At 55.7% G+C, this 18,047-nt stretch overlaps 2 protein-coding genes across 4 annotated transcripts; one reads left to right on the top strand and one right to left on the bottom strand.

Annotated features, from left to right (window-relative positions):
• Window positions 1-166: 166 nt before the first annotated feature.
• LRWD1 (leucine rich repeats and WD repeat domain containing 1) lies at window positions 167-14,482 on the top strand. 3 transcript variants are annotated; one of them, XM_074189463.1, is made up of 15 exons: window positions 167-358; window positions 1,544-1,778; window positions 3,226-3,342; window positions 7,591-7,734; window positions 8,366-8,533; window positions 9,200-9,521; window positions 9,622-9,731; window positions 10,023-10,230; window positions 10,463-10,535; window positions 10,624-10,764; window positions 11,181-11,272; window positions 11,569-11,724; window positions 11,990-12,102; window positions 12,346-12,513; window positions 12,615-14,482. In XM_074189463.1, the coding sequence occupies exons 1-14, from the start codon at window positions 279-281 to the stop codon at window positions 12,484-12,486; spliced, it is 2,100 nt and encodes a 699-aa protein (XP_074045564.1). In that variant the 5' UTR covers window positions 167-278; the 3' UTR covers window positions 12,487-12,513; window positions 12,615-14,482. The 3 variants fall into 3 exon arrangements, with proteins under 3 accessions (XP_074045564.1, XP_074045566.1, XP_074045565.1); XM_074189465.1 differs by lacking the exon at window positions 167-358 and adding an exon at window positions 455-506 and having other exon boundaries at window positions 12,346-14,482; XM_074189464.1 differs by lacking the exon at window positions 167-358 and adding an exon at window positions 576-686 and having other exon boundaries at window positions 12,346-14,481.
• POLR2J (RNA polymerase II subunit J) lies at window positions 12,909-16,792 on the bottom strand. The gene is made up of 4 exons (XM_074189471.1): window positions 16,474-16,792; window positions 16,167-16,256; window positions 13,610-13,784; window positions 12,909-13,066 (listed from the first exon to the last, which is right to left on the bottom strand). The coding sequence occupies exons 1-4, from the start codon at window positions 16,524-16,526 to the stop codon at window positions 13,031-13,033; spliced, it is 354 nt and encodes a 117-aa protein (XP_074045572.1). The 5' UTR covers window positions 16,527-16,792; the 3' UTR covers window positions 12,909-13,030.
• Window positions 16,793-18,047: the final 1,255 nt, after the last annotated feature.

Genomic DNA, 18,047 nt, shown 5'->3' with positions numbered 1-18,047 from the left:
GCCCGGATGCGGCGCGGGCCCGGATGCGGCGCGTGCGCAGGCGCGGGGCGCGGAGGCCGCCGGGAGAAGTAGTCCCGCGAGGCCGAGACACGTGGGATCCTGCTCGGCCGGGCCTCTTCCGGCCGGCGCCGCGCGAGCCTCTCCGGCACTAACAGCCCCGCCGAGCGCGGCTCCGGACCCGGCGGCCGCTCCGTCCGGCCCCGGCCGCGGCCCCGCGTGGGCTCGGCGGGCAGCGTCTCGAAGCCGGGCGGCGGGGGCCGCGCGGGGCCCGGGGGGCCATGGGCCGCCTCAAAACCCCGCTGCTGCTGCAGAGGGGGTACCCCAAGTCCGACCGCCTGGGCAGGATCAAGAAGCTCGAGTAAGCCGGGCGGGGGCGCGCGCGCGCGTCTGTGCCGGGCGGGGGGAGGGGGCCATGCGGGGGCGGGCCCGTGCGTGCGGCGGGGGGGCGCACGCCCGCCTGCGTCCCGGGAGCCGCTGCGTGCGCGCGCCCGAAAGCCGGCTTCCAGGTGCGTTGTGCGCGTGCGCGCGGCCGGCGGCCGGAGCCCGCCCCTCTGCCCCCTCCGTGCCCCCTCCGTGCCCCCCCGCACCTCTTGCTTCTGGTGCCCGGGCCTCGGCCTGGCCTTCTCCAAGATGACCCCCCAGCTGCCGGTGTTGTAGGGCGCTGGAGCCCCCCACCTGTCAATATTGTAGGGGTGCCGGGGCCCCCCACCTGCTAGTGTTTTAGGGTGCTGGGGCTCCCCACCTGCTAGTGTTGTAGAGTGCCAGGGCCCCCCACCTGCCGGTGTTGTAGGGTGCCGGGGCCCCCCACCTGCTGGTGTTGTAGGGTGCCGGGGCCCCCCACCTGCTAGTGTTGTAGGGTGCCGGGGCCCCCCCACCTGCTAGTGTTGTAGGGTGCCGGGGCCCCCACCTGCTAGTGTTGTAGAGTGCCAGGGCCCCCCACCTGCCGGTGTTGTAGGGTGCCGGGGCCCCTCACCTGCTAGTGTTGTAGAGTGCCAGGGCCCTCCACCTGCCAGTGTTGTAGGGTGCCGGGACCCCCCAACTGCTGGTGTAGGGTGCCAGGGCCCCCCAACTGCCGGTGTTTAGGGTGCCAGGCCCTCCTACCCACTGGTGTGGGATCCCTCCTGCCCCTTGGTTCCTCCCCCCATGACCCCACTCCCCCTCGGGGCTCTGCCACTGCCTCTTGGAGCATCCGTGCCAGCATCCCCCCCTGCCCAGGGTTATGCCTGGCACCCCGTCCTGCTCGCTGTCCCGCCCTTGTGGGAAGCCGGAGGAGTGACCCGGATGACTTGGGCTTCCAGTCTCCCCTTCTGAGGAGCGGGCAGCAGGGCTGGCATAGAGCCCTCCTCTTGGAGTTGGGAGCTCAGGTGCACCCCAACCGCTGTTCTCTCTCATCCGCCCCATAGCAGTTAGGACCCCAAGGACAGGGCGAGGATCCTGGGGAGGCAAGGTTGCTGTGTGGTTGGGGAGACAGGCGTCACAAGAAGAAAGACCCCGGGAGTCCAGTCTCACGAGCCTTCCCCCACCCTCCCTTTCCCTGCCACAGCTTGTCAAACCTCCAGCTTCGGGCAAAAGACTTAGACCTGAAGCTTCTCAACCGCATGAAACAGCTGAAGGAGCTGGATCTGTCGGATAACCTGCTGGAGAAGGTGCCGGAGGGCCTGGACCTGCCCAGCCTGCAGATCCTCAAGTGCTCCAACAACCAGCTGGAGGACGTGACCCCCCTGCAGCAGTTCCCTGCTCTGGAGGAGGTGGATTTCGAAGACAATTTATACCTGACGGTGAGCTGGGGCAGGGCAGCCGTGCCCCTTCGAGATTGAGTCTTGTCCTTCACGTTAAAGAGAAAGAAGCCTGTGGCCGTCACTCAGTCACCCCAAGTATTTATTTAGGGAGTCTGAGGTGCTGGCGATTAGGGGAAAAATGAAGGACGGGCAGCAGAAGCACTGAGTCCAGTAGTAAGATCTGGGGTCACAGCCCACCCCATCCCTTCGTGGCCAGATTGGCTTCGGGTTGCAGACCGGGAGTTGTAGGGTGCACCCTCCACTCCTCCCATCTTCTCATCTGACTGGTCGGAGTTTTCTTTTTTCAATCTTTTTTTTTTAAAGTTTTTGCAAGGCAATGGGGTTAAGTGGCTTGCCCAGGGCCACACGGCTAGGTCATTATTAAGTGTCTGAGGCCGGATTTGAACTCAGGTCCTCTTGACTCCAGGGCCGGTGCTCTATCCACCACATCACCTAGCCACCCCTAGTCAAATCTTTCTTAAGCCAGTGCCTTTGTCGATGATTTCCAGTTCAGCTTCTGGGCCTACAAGCACATCTACACCTATAAGCACACATACTATCTAGACATGACATAATATAGAAGCATTTAGATGGCTCCTGTCTGTCTGTCTATCACATTTGTGTTACGTGTCACCCAGGTGTGTTCTGTTTCTGTTGTATGTACACATCTTACCTTGGAAGCCATCTGTAACACAGTCTGTGTGTGTGTGTGTATGTTCGTGTCTCATAGATGTCTGAGTATCATCTCCTCCATTACACTTGAAAACAAAGACGGTCTTCTGCCTTGCTCTCTCTGCCCAATCTTAGCCCAGTGCCTGGCCCAGAGCTGCCTGACCTCTGAGGTCCCTTGAGCTCCAGGTTACCAGCTAAGTGCTGGGACTGTGAGCCACACAGAAGAGCCAGGCCCTGTCCTAAAGGAGTTTACAGCTCATAGGGGAGGAAACACAGAATAGTGAAGGAATATTCAGAATAAGTAAAAAGTAAACAAAAGTAAGATAGAATGGGGGGGGGGCTAGGAGATGTGAGTGTTCATGGAGGAAAAGGATTTGGTGAGAAGGGAGAACATTCCATGGAATGGGGAAGTCTAAGCCTTCAGAACTCTGAGGTGGACCATGGTCCTTCAAGCCATACTGTGGAGGACTGTTCCAAAGAGATGAGCTGAGGTCTTGGCCCTCAGGGAACTTACCACAAAGCATGTGGTCCTGTGGAAAGGGGACTAAACCATTCTGGGCCTCAGGAGACCCAGCTCTGCCACCATGGGGCATTAGAGAATATCTGGGCCCCTGGCTGCTCCAGTGTAAAATGGATGGGGGTGAGGAAGATGAGGAAAATTGAATCAGGTGATCCCTCGGGGATCATTTACCTCTGACCCTGGGACTTGGGCCCCTTAAGGCCTAGGTTGGTGGCCAAGACAGCTTGTTCCTGAACTTGTCTGTATTTACCCCAGGTCAATGACAATTATAAGATCTCTTCCCTCCTCCCCAACATCCGAAAAATCAACGGGAAGGAAACTGCCTCATTGATGAATCACGTGAAGATCCTGAACCGAGAACTGACCAGTCGAGTAAGCATGGCAAAGGGGAGGTGGGGGGGGACTCCCTAGGGCCCCACTGGGATCTGAGCTCCAGAAGTTCCCCAAGGTCAACAAGTGATTCTCTGCCTCTCCCCACATATGATTTCTGACAGAACACTGAAAGTCTTGCTAATGCTGACCTCAGAGGTCAGATACCTGGCCCTAGAGACCTAACTTGACTTTGCGATGTTTGACTCTGACTTATTAATCAGGAGTTTGTCTAAACAGTAGTTCTTGCCTGTGGTCAGGATTTCCAGGGTTCTTTTGATCTGGATGGAAGGAGGGATAAATTGCCACCTTAGTTTCACTCATCTTTAGCTGAAATGTAGCTTCTCATTTCATTTTGAAAACTCTGTTCTGAGAAGGAGATTCAGCAGAGGCTTCCCTAGACGGCCGGCCAAGGAGTCTGCCCAGTGGTTACAGGGACAGGAAGATGAGCGGCACTGGGGGGAATTCAGTCTGTTGTAACTGCTCTTCGCAGGACTCTTCACCATCTCCCTGCCTGAGGCCACCCGAGGGCCCCCACACTAAGCAGGCTGCTTAAGTGGAGTTCCCAGTTTTTCTTCTTCACTGCATTTCTGCTTCCTTCCTTCTTTCTGCTGAGGGCATGACCATATTTCTAATAAGTTTGAAACCTTGGAACCCTCAACTCTCCCTCTCTGCAGACACCATCCCATCTCCCATAGGCTGTGGTTCTCCCTTCTCACATTTGCCTACTGGAATCAATCCAGACCTGAAAAATTCACATTTCAGCTCAGCTTCACTTGATCATCCAGTCCTAACTCAAAGAGGAAGACCCCATTCTAACTCCTGCAACAACACCCCAATCTGGTTTTTACTAATTAAAATTGTTGGGGATGAGGAGGGATCCTTTCTTTTGAGCCTAAACTTGCCTGTTTGTGCCTTCTACCTAGGGCTTCTAACTCTGCCCTGAGGAAGCCAGAATAAGTCTGTTTCCTGTGTCACATCCCTTTGAAGTGGAGTTAAGTGACTTGTCCAAGATCAAACAGATAATTTTTATGTGTCCAAGGCCAGATTTGAACTCCAGTCCTCCTGACTCCAGGGCTGGTGCTCCATCTATGCACCACCCAGCTGCTCCCCACTGCTGCTTGTGACTTAATTTCCATCTCTTTTTTGTTTTGTTTTGTTTTTTAGATTTTTGCAAGGCAGTGGGGTTAAGTGACTTGCTCAAGGTCACACAGCTAGGTAATTATTAAGTGTCTGAGGCTGAATTTGAACTCAGGTCCTCCTGACTCCAGGGCCAGTGGTATGTCCACTGTGCCCCCTAGTTGCCCTAAGGTGTTTCGTGCTATTCTTTTTTTTTTAAGGTTTTTGCAAGGCAAATGGGGTTTAAGTGACTTGCCCAAGGCCACACAACTAGGTCACTATTAAGTGTCTGAGACCGGATTTGTGGCCTTGGGCCACATAGATCAGGTAAAAAAATATAATTCAGAAAAGCCTGTGTTGTATTGTTCCATTCTGGTCAGGGCCCTGATAAGAACATGCAGGCATCCTTCCATTTGCCTTGCAAAAACCTAAAAAGACAAAAAAACAAAAACATAAAAAAAAGAATAACATGAAACACTTTAATAAGACTGCTAGCATTTGATAAACCACATTCACAATATCCCTCTGGTCTACCAGTTTAGTTATCCTGTTAATAAGGGGGGTGCAGCTAGGTGGCGCAGTGGATAAAGCACCAGCCCTGGAGTCAGGAGTACCTGGGTTCAAATCCGGTCTCACACTTAGTAATTACCTAGCTGTGTGGCCTTGGGCAAGCCACTTAACCCCATTGCCTTGAAAAAACATTTAAAAAAAAAAGGGCAGGCCAGTATGCTCATTTTCAGTGAAGCCAAAGTAAGTTCTTGGTGTCTGCCATCATTATCTCCATTATCTCCATTTCTGCTTCCTGCCTGTCTCTGTAGCTCTGGAATATAGTTTGCACTTTCCCTTCTCTTATCTACCCTCTTTCTACTCTGTGAGGGTGAGTCTACCACTAACAGAAAAACATTTGCTAGAGGTCTTGGACGTATCTTTTCCATCTCCTCTACATTGACTGCCCTTCCCCACTTGCTGTGGTTTAGGTGCAGTGAAGCTAGGCTTCCCCCCCTCCAGTACTTGCCACTGTTTGCTGAGATGATGTTGTATGAAGTGGATTTTTAGGCATACTGATGTAAAGACTGGCAGTAGCATTTATGTTGAATTAGATTTTTTACTTATTCTATGAGCAAGGCAGAATTGAAAGAAAAGCTCAAAGAAAACGTGAGATGCACAAGTTTGGAGAGCCCACCCCAGGTGTTCCCATGGACTATTTGGCCCACCTGTAGCAGGGCATTTTGAGCTCGGATTGGCTTCATCAGCCACAGTCGGATACACCGACACTTTGACGTAGCGATGCCATTTTGGTCTCCTTGGATAACTGAGGACAAGAACCCTATTTTTACTTACTTGGTGAAATGTTTCCCAATTACATTTTAATCTGGTTCTGCCTGGAGGGTGTGTTGCCCTTAGCTGATGTGTTTTCTTGGCAAAGGAGACCAAGTGTTTCTTGCTTCTGGTGGTTTCTAGGCTTTTTTGACTTTCTTGTAATGATTTGTAAGGTTTAAGCTTAATAGTGATGGTAAATGGTGATGCTCATTGCCACTTTTTCTTTACCCATTTCCCAACTTTCATTTGTCAATAAATTGTTATAATAGGTTGAGTTGGAGTTATTTCATCGGCAGACCTTTATCTTCTCGATTTTCTTTGGGGGGGCTGATTTTTATCTTTGCACTAAGAAGTTAATTGTCCTTAGCCTTCCGATTTGGACTCGCTGCCCTCTCCAGGTGTGACCTCTTTGCCTTTAGAACCTTCGGTTTCTCCTTTTTTCTTCCTGATCCAGATTCACCAGCACATTCATTTGCCACCCTCCCCCATACCTGTGTTTGTGATGAAGTTGCTAAATATTAGAGTATTTGTTGATTTTATTCGGAGTAGCATTTGATCAGTTTCTGAATTCAGATAGGGCCTGGTCCTCTGTCGGGGATGTTGAGCCATAAACTGCTGCTGTTTTGTGTGGTTATTCAGCATGATGAAATGACTAAGTGTCTCATGAGAGGTTGCCTTTAGGCCGATGATAAAATGGCCTCTACCAGATCATTTATGGAGAACAGTCCTTCTATTTAATTCTGAGGACCTTTAGGCAAGAGAATGTTTGACATCTGGGCTCAGTTTCCCTTCTTAAGTCTGACCTACTCTTTTGGATGAGGTTGTCCTACTCTTGGAGCACAAACAATTATATTGATTATTTATAGACCACCAAAAAACGAAGTTATTCTTTGTACCCTTGGCCCCTTTCCCACCTTCCAGCATGAAGTTTCTTGTTTGGTGGTTGGTCTGATTCAAATCATTTTTCACTAAGTAGTCAGAATACTGGTGAGGAACATCTCTCCACCTCTAGAGCTCAAGGGACCTCAGAGGATCAGAGGCTTACAGATCTAGAAGGGGTGCAAGGCTCCCCACCACAGGCAACGTCCTCATGTTAGAGATAAGGAAACGGAGGCCTGGTGGGAAGTGGCTTACTCAGAGTTAGCCAGGCAGCAAACATTGGTGAGGGCCAGGCTGGTGCTCAGAGGGTCGCCTGCAGTGTTTGGGCTTGGACCATGAGGCAGTGGAGGGAACCCTCTCTTGGAAGGTCATTGGACATTAGAAACCCAGTTTAACATCTAAAAGGAACGATGTCAAGAGGCAGACTAGCAGACTCTAACATTTGATTGGGTAGAGGCCAAGAGGGCTAGGCCATGAGCCGTGGGTTTTGGGGTTTGCTTTATAAGATGAAGCTTTATAGATGGCAGTGGGAATCCAAGAGGCACCAAAGAACCTTCCCTGCCCAGAACAGCCCTGGCAGCTGGCCCTGGCATCTCTTCTTGCTTGGGGGTGCTTGCATCTACAGCCTCCAAATAACTAAGCTGGTCCATTGCAGCTCTGAGTTCCACCTGGTTTTTCCTGTTCCCCTTCAGAAACTAGAAGCTTCTTGGACTCCAAGTGAGGAACCGCAAGCTGAGAGGTGACCTTGAGGGTCCCCCCAACTCTGAGCCTTTATCCTTGTATCTGTGAAAATCAGGAATGTAGAGATTGAGAAAAGACAAAAGAAGAGAATGGGGTGGGGGAGTTCAGGCAGGACTGCGGCTGCGGCTGTGGCTGGATGCAGGGGCTGGTCGAGCCTTGACTCTTTCTGCTTGTCTCCCTGCCCTGACCTAGGTCACTGCTTATTGGGAGAAGAACTTCCAGGATCAACTGGGCTCCCAGACCCCCGCCAGAGACATCCACAAGGAGTTTGTGAAGTCTGCTGTCAAAGAAGTGCGCTATGGGCCCGAGTCCCTGAGCGACTTCACGCAGTGGAAGGTGAGTCCCCAGGTGGCAGCGGGGCTGCTGGGATGTCACCTTGGCCCGGTCCCCTCTGCCCCGGGTGGCTTCCGGAGGGCTGCTCGGGAAAGCCTTGAGTCTGCAGTTTCATGTTTCTCTTTTTTTCTAATTCACTTTTGTTCGTAGCATCATTTCTCCCCATAAAGGACGCCATCCTCCTCTTCCTCTTTCTTTTAGTACAAGACAGCACATCCATCCACAACATCCCAAATGCCCCCCATGTCCCCCACAGAGAGAAGAAAAGCTCTGATCTCTGTTCTCCAGAACCAGTGCATTCCTTATTACTCCCTGAGTTCCCAGCCCGGGTCCCTACCCCCACCCAGGGAGATGCTGATCATATCCCCATTTTGCAGTTGAGAAAATGAAGGCTGCGGTGAAGTGACTTGCCCAAGGTCTCATGGCTACTAGCAAGTGTCTGAGCCTGGATTTGAATTCAAGGCTCCAGGCCCAGTGGTTTTTCTTACAGTGGGGTACCTTACGTTGCCTGTTGATATCCATAGGGGCTGGTGTTCACAGGGGTGCTGGGCCTCCCCTCTGGGACCCCAGCACAGAGCATTTTCCGGGTGCTTCTTGCATGTCCCTGGTTGACTTGGACTTTGCCTCACCTCAGGTGAAGATGATCGCCCAGCAGCTGGTGGTCTCCAAGCTGAGCGGAAAGGAAGCCCCCTCCGAGGAGGCCCCCAAGGAAAGTGATTTGAGTCCAGAGGCCCCAGGGACCCCAGAGGTGATCCCGGCGACCCCAGCGAGCCCGGCAGGAGCATCCAACCAAGAGTATGTGGTAAGACCCTCCTCGATCTCCAGTGGGCCTCACATGCATATAGGCCTCGCCTCCTGGGAGCTGGTGGTCACCAGGGAGATGGTGGAGCTCGGATCTGTTACTGGCTGAGCCCCCCAGGCTGGGCTGCCTTGGGCCTCAATTTCTGGCCCCTGGCCCCCCTCAATTGGACCCTTCACAGGCTGGATGGTTCTTCTTATATGAAGGCCCGGCCCCAGGCCTCGAGTTCAGGTGGGGGCCTCAGCTGACCCCTCAGGGAGGCCCATGGAGCCCAATTCAACTTCTGCCAAAGCACTGCCATGGTGGACTGGACTCGATCCAGGGACCTGGAGTTCATATTCCACTTGTCAGTCAGTTAACAGTTATTAAGCACCTCCTGTATGCTAGCCATCCTGCTGAGCTCTGGAGACACCAAGGGAGGCCCTGGCCCCTCCACCCCCCTTGTGAGGGAGATGCACCTACAGTCAGTACAAACCTGTTCTGGAGAGATTGGATCAGAGACAAGGAGCAGAGGGGAGGCGCTGGCAGTCAGGGACCGGAGAGAGGAGTGTTCTGGGGGAGTCCCAGCACTGTCCCTTCCTCCCCCACATTTGTAAAAATTAAGGTATTGGATCTGGTGATCCCTAAAGACTTCTCACTTGAGCCTGGGGCTCCGGTTTCTTGGCACAGCTCAAACTCTCAGCTTTTAAATGGAAGAAGAGGATCCCCACGGACTCCCCACCCTGCAAGAGGGCCCGCGAGTCCCTGCCCCCCCAGGACACCCAGCCTATGCTCGGGGAGGCCAGCCTCAGCTCCCAGGTGGGTGGCCCAGGCCATGGGCAATCTGGGCTGGCCATGGGCACCCGGAGCGAGGCGGAACCAGAGGGTCCCGAGTCCCTGCAGCTGCAGCCGATGCACTTCCTGCAGTGTCACAGCAAAGGCAACAGCCCCGAGGACTTCAGCACCCAGCTGTGGGCCTGCGCCTTTGAGCCCAGCTGGGAGGAGGGCACTGGTGAGCCTGCAGCCCCGGGGGTGCTGCCCCCCACGCGCTTCTCCCCATCCTCTGCAGCCTGTCCCCCCACCTCATTCCTGACCTCCTGGCCCTCTTCCAGGACTGCCCAGGGGCGCTTCCCAGACGGTGGCCACCTGTGGTGGGGAGGCCGTGTGCGTCATTGACTGCCAGACTGGCTTGGTGCTCCATAGGTACAAGGTGCCTGGAGAGGTGAGTGGGGGTCTCTCCTGAAGGAGCCTCGCCTCCTATCCACCCCTTGCACCCTGGGTCCACCATGTTCTGAGGGGTTGGGGCCTGTGCCAGGTGGGCAGGGGGGTGAGCTCTGGTGCTTTTCTTTGACTCCCGTGTGACTTCACTAGTGAGGAGCATCCTGCCTTCCGGGGTCCCAGGCCAACCAGCCTGCCTCTGTCCTGAGGGGTGGGGGAGCCTCCGAGACAGAACTGGACATGGGGGGGGGGGTCCTCCCCTGGCCCCCTACTGAGCCCCTCTGGGTCCTCCCAGGAGTTCTTTACCGTGGCCTGGACCTCACTGACCCTGGTGACCCAGGACGGGCAGAAGAAGCGCAGCAGCGTGCTGGCAGCCGCGGGCAGGCGTGGCATCGTGAGCCTCATACACGTTCGGGCTGGTTTCTGCTACGGAGACATCCGAGCTCACCGAAAACCCATTGCCATGGCTTGCTTCAGCCCCTCCCAGGAGACCCACCTCTTCAGTAAGACCAGTGTCCTATCCCCAGAGTGGGAGGCGTGGCCGGACCCTCCTGTGGGGCCCATGGGGGCAAGTGTTTGTTAAGCCCTATTGTATACTGGCTACTAGGGACACCGAGACAGCAGTGGGAGGCCTGTCGCCCAGGGTTCTGCCTCTGGTCAGGTCAGGCCCCGGGGAAGGCTCCGGCTGGGCTTGAGGCTGGGCCCGGGCTCAGGCTCTCCCTCCTCTACCTGCAGCAGCCTCATACAACAAGCGTATCATTCTCTGGGATATCGGCCTCCCCGACTACAACTACCACTTCAGGCCCAGGTGAGCCTGCTCCCCAGAACCCACCTGCGAGACGCGAGGAGGGAGTCCCCAGGGGCAGCTCACACTCTCCCTCCTCCCCCCCTCCCAGCCAGCTCCTCATGCTGGACGCCAGCGCCACCCCCCTGCGTCTCTGCCCGGTCACCTCATGTCCTGACCACTACCTGCTGGCTGGTTGTGAGGACGGCTGCTTCGCCTGGGACATTCGGCTGGATGAGTCCCGGAAGAGGAGGTGAGGGGGACTATGGGACCTGAGGGACTTCCCTTACCATAGGGTCCACAGCCTGAGCCCCAAGTCTCTCTGAGGGGGCCACTGACCTGGTCGTAGGCTAGCAGTGGTGTCCAGCCACCCCAGGTGTTAGCAGCTTCCAGACCCTTTCTCCCACTGTGGTGCTGGGGTCTACAAAGCTTAGAATAAGGAGGCGTGGGGTTCTGGGATACAGGCTGGTGGTTGTCTGTCCAGGCCTCCTGCCTGGTCCTTGTTTTACAGAGAGGCTGATGCCCCCCCCCCAAGGGTCACACAGTTATGCCATGGTCCTGCACCTCCCATGTCCCTGTGATCTGGCCTCTGAGCCATCAAGGGGGGGGGGGGCGGTCCTGGGTCACCCTCTGGGATCAATGACATCCCACCGCTTTGGCTTTCTGCAGAGAATTTGAGATGGTGTTCCTGTTCCCCCAAGGCCCAGGGCGAGCACATAAGAGAGTGGATGGGCTGGGCTTTGTGAGTGAAGATGTTGTGGGTGAGTGGCTGTGGCCTGCTGGGCAGCCTGCAGACACCCTTGGGGGCCAGAGGAGCATGTCCCGAGGCTCTGGTCCCAAGGGGGCCAAAGCTAGGGCTGCAGGGAGGATGGTCTTCTGGGGTATGTAACAATTTGGGGGGTTGTACAAGGATGGGGGAAAGAGAGCTGGCCTGGGAGTCATCCATCCTTGAGCGGCCCTAGGCCCTGAAGCAGCTGCCTCCCCAGGGAGACAGAGGGTCCTCTGAGCTGGCAGGATCTCCCCACCCCTCATGACTGGCTGTCTCGCTTTTGTGCAGCTTCCAAGGGCTGTACCCTGGGCTCCATCTGCTTGTGGAGCTGGAAACAGTCCCTGGCAGGAAGGGGAGACAAGCAGCAAGTGACCGCCGTCATCCTGGCAGAACTCCAGTGGTCAAGCACAGAACTCTCCTACCTGACCCTCAGCACCTGCCCAGGTGAAGCAGGGAACTGTGGGGAAGGGGGGTGCTGTTGAGAAGACCCACCCCCCAAGGGGGATGAGGAGCCCACTAATGACAAACAGGATATAAGGGCCTTGTTGATGATTAAGGGCTGGACCTGGGGTTTAATGGAGGGAGAACCCCCATGGGAAGCAAAGATGCAGCCAGATGGCTGTGCTGCTGAGCAGCTTGTCCCCCAGCCCTGAAGCCAGCCTGCAGGGGGGAAACAGTGACCTTACCCCCAAATGGCATTCGATTGCAGAAAAAGCATTTGTGTTCTGTGGAGATGAAGAAGGGAGTGTGTGGATGTACAACGTCAGGCACTATCTCAAGCAGCCGCCGCCACCCGGACAGGCTAAGGTGCCCCCGACAAAGGTAGGCCTGTTGGGAGTCTGCGGAACCCCTGGGCTCCATACCTATTCCTGAAGGGGTGTTCTCTGGCCAAGGATCAGAACTATTCCTCCCTAAGTCCTTCTCTTGGGAAGACATGGGTGAGGGTCCCTTCCTGTTGCCCTCCCACAAGAACCTGAAGTACCAGGAAAGCCCTTTGCTTTTCTCTAGGCCTGGACTAGCCCTGAAGGGAACAATTCAGCTAAAGTCTTTTTTTCCTTCTGACAGATTCTCAAATGGCCAGACCTCTTGGCCCGAGGCCAAAAGATTAACAAAACCTTGATCAACACTGCAGTGGTGGACCCTACCTTCACCTACCTGGTGGCCCTGACAGATACCAACGTCATTGCCATCTGGAAGAAACCCTAGCAGCTGAGGGCTGAGCTGGCTTTTGGGGTGGGGTTGTAAGCCTCACCAAGTGTTTTTTTTTTAAGTGGCTAGTTTTCAACTAAACTCAAATTAAAACCATGTGAGCTGTGTCTTTATGTTCTCCCTAGGTCTGACCCGAGAGCCCAGGTCACTCCTTTCCCACCTTAATGGCCTGATTGGTAGGTTGGGCATAATAATGGTGGAGTTTGAAGCCTGACCAGCAGCCAGCCAACCTTTGCACCCAGCACACCGTCTGTGGCAACAAGAGTCAGAGCCCTTCAGGAACCCTCCTCTTAAGGGGACACATCCCTTGGGGATCAGTCTCCATCTCCCTCTAATAATCTCCGGCCCACATTGGCCAGACTATCACTGACTTCATGGCAAGGAAGATTTTGGAAATGGCTAAAAATTACTAATTGAGATACTGAAAGAGTATACATTTTTAATAGGAAATGGGAGTTTCTCAACTTTTCATACCAGCTGGATGTCAAAAGGAAAGGGTGTTCATAATCCAACGGCAACTACATGGATGAGATGTCGAGTGCTATTCAATTCCTTCTTGTTTGTCTTTGATAGCAACCTAGAATGGGGGGAAAAAGCAAATTGAGCCACTGAGTCAGGGCTGAACAAGTTGTAGGATCCCAGGTTCAGGAGGGGGCATACTACAGTGACAAACCTTCTCTTCTGTCGCATACACATTTAGGCCACATCACAAGTCAGCTTATCACAGCTAAGAAATTCTCTAAGTACAGTGTCCACTTGGACAAGTGTCTTTGGCCTTTCAAACTCATCACCAATAAAGCCATGGAGGGGATGGGAGCCTAGAACACAATCTAATCTCATGTCTCTACCAGCAATGGCCTTCCCAAGGAGTGAATCTGGATGTCCCCATATCCCAGTAGGGATGAGAAGGCCATCATTTATGACAAAGCACAAAAACAACCAAGCCTGAAAGCACTCAAAGGAAATGACAAGGCAGACTGGCAGCCAGAAACGAGGGTGGTTCTTCTAGGGAAGACGCTGCAGTGGGGAAAGACTCTACCAGACTGTGTCGGCAAGATGAGCCCGGCTCCGTGACCAAACCCCTCCCCATGCTTCACACCAGAGGCTGGCGGCTCCTTACCCTGAATCGCTCCTCCAACAAGGAGAGCTCACTAATCAGATCCGTGATGGCGTTGGTAAAGGCTTCCTGGGGGCTGTAATCTGGAGTGGTCTGTACACGGATGATGATTTTGTGTTCCAGTGGATGGGGGACTTTATAGCCTGCAAACAGCACCTGAGGGTCTTTCAGTAACTGTCTGAAATGCAAAAAAGGAGGCCAAGACTGAAGGTAAGCCAGATGAAGGGAGAAATACAACAGCGACCTCCATCCCCACTGTGTGCTCTTGGCTGCCTCTGCTCCACACGGACCCCTTCAACTACACGTTATCTTGAAACAAAGTAAATAATCATTTTATACAATAAAGTTTCAACTTTTTCTATCTTTTAAAAATGTTTTCTCTGCAATGTCTGTTGCTATTAACTTGTTTTATGTCATGAGGCCCTGAACATAAGATTTTTTGAGACCTTTAAATCACTGGGAAAGCCCTCTTACTACACTGGACTTTGAAAACACTCCTGAGGCTTCCTGGCTAAAAGTTTCTTGGTCATTTTTGACAAAAGGCATCATGCTTCCAGGTCTGCATGGCAGTACTCTGTATGGTCTCCCATCTGGAAGTGTCTCTAATCCTGGAACAATCCTATTTTTTACATATTGATTTATTTGTCAGAGTCCACCATCCCCTCAATGGAGACAAGACTTTCAGGTCTGCTGTAAGTCAAAAAACCCCCAGAATGTTTGGGGAGGGGGGCAAATGTTTTAGAGGGTGATGATGATGATGCCCAAATCTCATGGGCTCATCTGAACTTGTGACAGTGTTTCTAGCAAAGCTCTGAATGTCAGTGACTTGTCAATAAAAATGACCTTTTCCTAATCTTCAAGACTCCCATCTCTTACCCACAACAAACTGCTTTATCTCCCACAGCAGTGATCTCACTGCTGGGTTTTTACCGGTGTAGAGAACTCCTGGGTGAGCAGTTCCCTTGACCAACCCAAATCAGCACCATCATTGCTCCTTGGCACCTAGAACATTGCAAAGGAAACCCAGGGTACCAGCCTCAAGTCACAGTCAGGATGGCTCAAGGATGGAATTTGAACCCAGACCTTCCTAGTGCTGAGGCCAGCTCTCTGTCCACCACACTACACTGCTGCCTCTAGGTACATGTTCACTGACCAAGTGGAGGAAGGGAACGTGGATTATGACACAGCTCCCAAGGAACACCCCTCTTCTACCTTCCTGTGTGAGGACCTCCTGGCCTGGAGTGCCCTCCCGCTCCCCCTTCTTTGCCAGATGAATGCTTAGTCTTCCTCTTAAGCCCCAACCCAAACATGACCTTCTGTAGACTCTCTCTGACCTCCTCATTCTGTGAGGATGCATTCTCAGCTTTGGACTGAGTATACTGAAACACAGTGACCCGACATCTCTGGGCCTCTCTGGACGCTCTGGTCTCCCTGAGGGCAGGGAACATTTCTCAACTAGCCTTTAACTCCCCTGGCATCTGCCACCTGCACTCTGTTAAATAGAAGACCTCAACAAAAAGGCAGAGATTTTAAATCTCTGTATCAGCCAAAGTGGGAGGATGGTAAGTAACATAGTTGGCCAGTAAGTCACATGAGTTCACCTAAAATTTAAGTGAGTTATATTAATGAAAATTTACATTTTATCAGCAATGTGCAAGGGACAGGGTGCTGTTCAGATCAGGTCCCGATGTGACCAAGGAGAGATCTAGAGGAAATTGCTCTAAGCAGCCAGAAAGGATGTGGAGAGAAGGGTGGGAGGATACTGAAATGGGCGAGCACATATAGCATGGGGAGGGATCTGCTTGACCCCTGCCCCAAAAGGAAGCCAAGGAGCAACAATGAACTAAAAACAAAAGAGGGGTCCACTGACTGGAAATGGCTAAATAAACTGGATCCCTAAACAACTGAATTATTTGCTATGCTTGAAAAACAGGAACCGTGATGCAAATGGAAATATGGGAAGATTCAAATGAACTGATGCAAAGCAGAGTTAGCAGAACCAGGAAAACGACTCTAGACCATGACTATAACACTGGAGGTAAAGGACAAGAATCACAGGAGTCGAATGCTATAATGTTCTAATAACCAAGCTTGGCCCCAAAGCAAAGATCCACCTCTTTGCAGAGGAAGGAGATCACGGATGCAGAACGCTGTCTAAAAGGTCAGGCCTTTTTCTGTGTTGGGTTCATCTCCAGTTTTTTTCCCAGAAGGGAAACTGATGACACGAAAGCAAAAGTTATCAATACAAGACTAGTTATGGATGAGACCCGGTGACTGGGTGGCACCACGGACAGAGAGCAGGACCCGGAGGCAGGAAGGTTCGTCTCCAATTTGGCCTAAGACTAGCTAGACCCGGGTGGTAATCGGGATGCCACTGAGCTCTGCCCCCCTCGGTGAAGTGAAGCAGGTCTGCCCCGCCCCCGCTGCCCCCGCTGCCCCCGCTGCCTCGGTTTCCTCCTCTGTCACCGGAGCTGGAGGGCAGCGGGGCCTCCTGCAGTGGGCAGATGGCCCCGGGGGGGGCAGCAGCACCGGGGCAGAGCCCCGCCCCGCCCCCACTCACGACTTGATGATGTTCCCCAGCGTGTGGTCCTCCTTGTTGATGGTGAAGAGGCAGGCGTTGGGCACCTTCGTGTCCTTGTTGATGGTGATCCTGCGGGCAGAGGGGCCGCGGTCAGAGCGGCTGGGCGCCCCCGCCCCCTCCCCCGGGCCCCGGCCGAGGGGCGGCAGCGAGGCTTCGGGGCTCCCACCCGCCGCCCCGCCGCCCCGCCGCCCCGCCGCCCCGCCGCCCCGCCGCCCCGCCGCCCCGCCGCCCCGCCGCCCCGCCGCCCCGCCGCCCCGCCGCCCCGCCGCCCCGCCGCCGCGCTCACTTCTTCTCTCCCTCGAAGAGGAGGAAGGACTCGAAGGCCGGGGGCGCGTTCATCCTCCGCCGCCAGCGCGAGGGCTCCCGCAGCCGTTCCGACTTTAGCTTCCGGGGCACGCCGGAAGAGGTTGCGCACGCGCGTCCCCGCCGGAAGCACGGCGCGCTCCGCGAGAGAGGACCGCGCACGCGCGGCTGGGCCGGCCCCGGGAAGAGGCGGGGCCCGGTAGATGTGGATGCGCACGCGAGCCTAGCGTTGCGGCCTCTCCGGCCGCGAGGGGGCGCCGCGGCTCCACCGCTGCAGCCGGCTCCGGCGCGGTCTGCAAAGCCTTGGCGCCGCGGGCGGGAGCCGAGGACCCGGGTTCTAATCGCGACTCTTCCCCGACCTATCGGGCCAGTTTGGGCAGATCAGCCTCAGTTTCCCCCTCCGTTAAGTGAGCTGACGTCCGCCCCATCCCTCCCCGGGGGCCGCCTCCTCCTCCTCCTCCTCCTCCTCCTCTTTGTCAGCGCCGGTCTCGGGCGCGTCTCCATGTCCCGGCCCCTGATTGGTCGCCGAAGGCCCCGCCCCTTCCCACCATCACGTGATCCTGACCCCACCCACGTCCGGCCCTGGGGGCGGGGGGCTCGCCTCGCTGGGGGCGGGGCCCGCGCCGCTCGTCACCGCGTCACCTCCTCGGGGCTCAGCGCCCCCTTCCGGTCCCCGCAGGCACTGCGGCGCGCTCGTCGTGACGTCACAGCCCGGGGGCCCGGCCGGGCGGGGCGAGCAGAGAAGCCCGGACGGTGACGTCAGACCGCGGAGCCCCGCCCCCACCCTGCGCCCGTCCCTCCGCTTCCCCCGTTCGCCGCGCGGCGGCGCCCGCTGCACACCGGGCCCGGGGCGGGGCGAAGATCTGGGGGAGACTGGGAGGGGTCCCCGGCGGCCGCTAGGGGGCGCAGTGGCCGGAGCCCCGGCCCTGGAGCCGGGGGACCTGGGTTCCAATCCGACACTTGATCGTGACCTCGCCCTGCGGCTTGGGGCGAGTCACCTGACCCCCCCTTGAATTTATAAATAAATAAACGAGGAAAGAAAGAAAAGGGACCGAAGTGCTCCGTCTGTCCGTCCGTCTGTCCCCTCCCCCCCGGGCCCCCCCGGGCCCCCCAGCGGGCCCCGGCCCCCCCTCCACGCGTTCCTTCTGTTTCCCCAGGCCGTGGGGCTAAGCGACTCGCCCAAGGCCGCACCGGTCATTACCAAGCGTCTGAGGCCGGACTGGAACCCAGGCCCCCCGGCTCCAGGGCCGGCGCTCTGCCCGCTGCGCCACCTCCCACAGGGGCCCCGGTGCCCCCCAGCCCAGCCGTCACGGGCCCCTTCCCCACAGAGAGGACCCGGGCCCGGGCCGACAGTGCTGAACGAGTTTATTGTGATCCGCGGCGATGCCCGGCTGAGGGGCCGGCCGGGGGCGGGGGTGCCCGGGCCCGCGGGGCAGGCTGGCACGATGGGGCGGGGCTGGGCACCCCGCGCCCTGTCCGGACTGGCTCTCTGGGCCTCGCGGCCCGGCCGGCCCGGACCCCTGCCCACCCCCAGCGGCTCCCAAGCGCCCCCACCGC

Source organism: Macrotis lagotis, chromosome 5 (assembly GCF_037893015.1).
Source record: "Macrotis lagotis isolate mMagLag1 chromosome 5, bilby.v1.9.chrom.fasta, whole genome shotgun sequence".
NCBI lineage: Eukaryota > Metazoa > Chordata > Mammalia > Peramelemorphia > Peramelidae > Macrotis > Macrotis lagotis.
The sequence above is the reverse complement of the archived record's forward strand: the minus strand, read 5'-3'. Positions and strand labels throughout refer to the sequence as shown.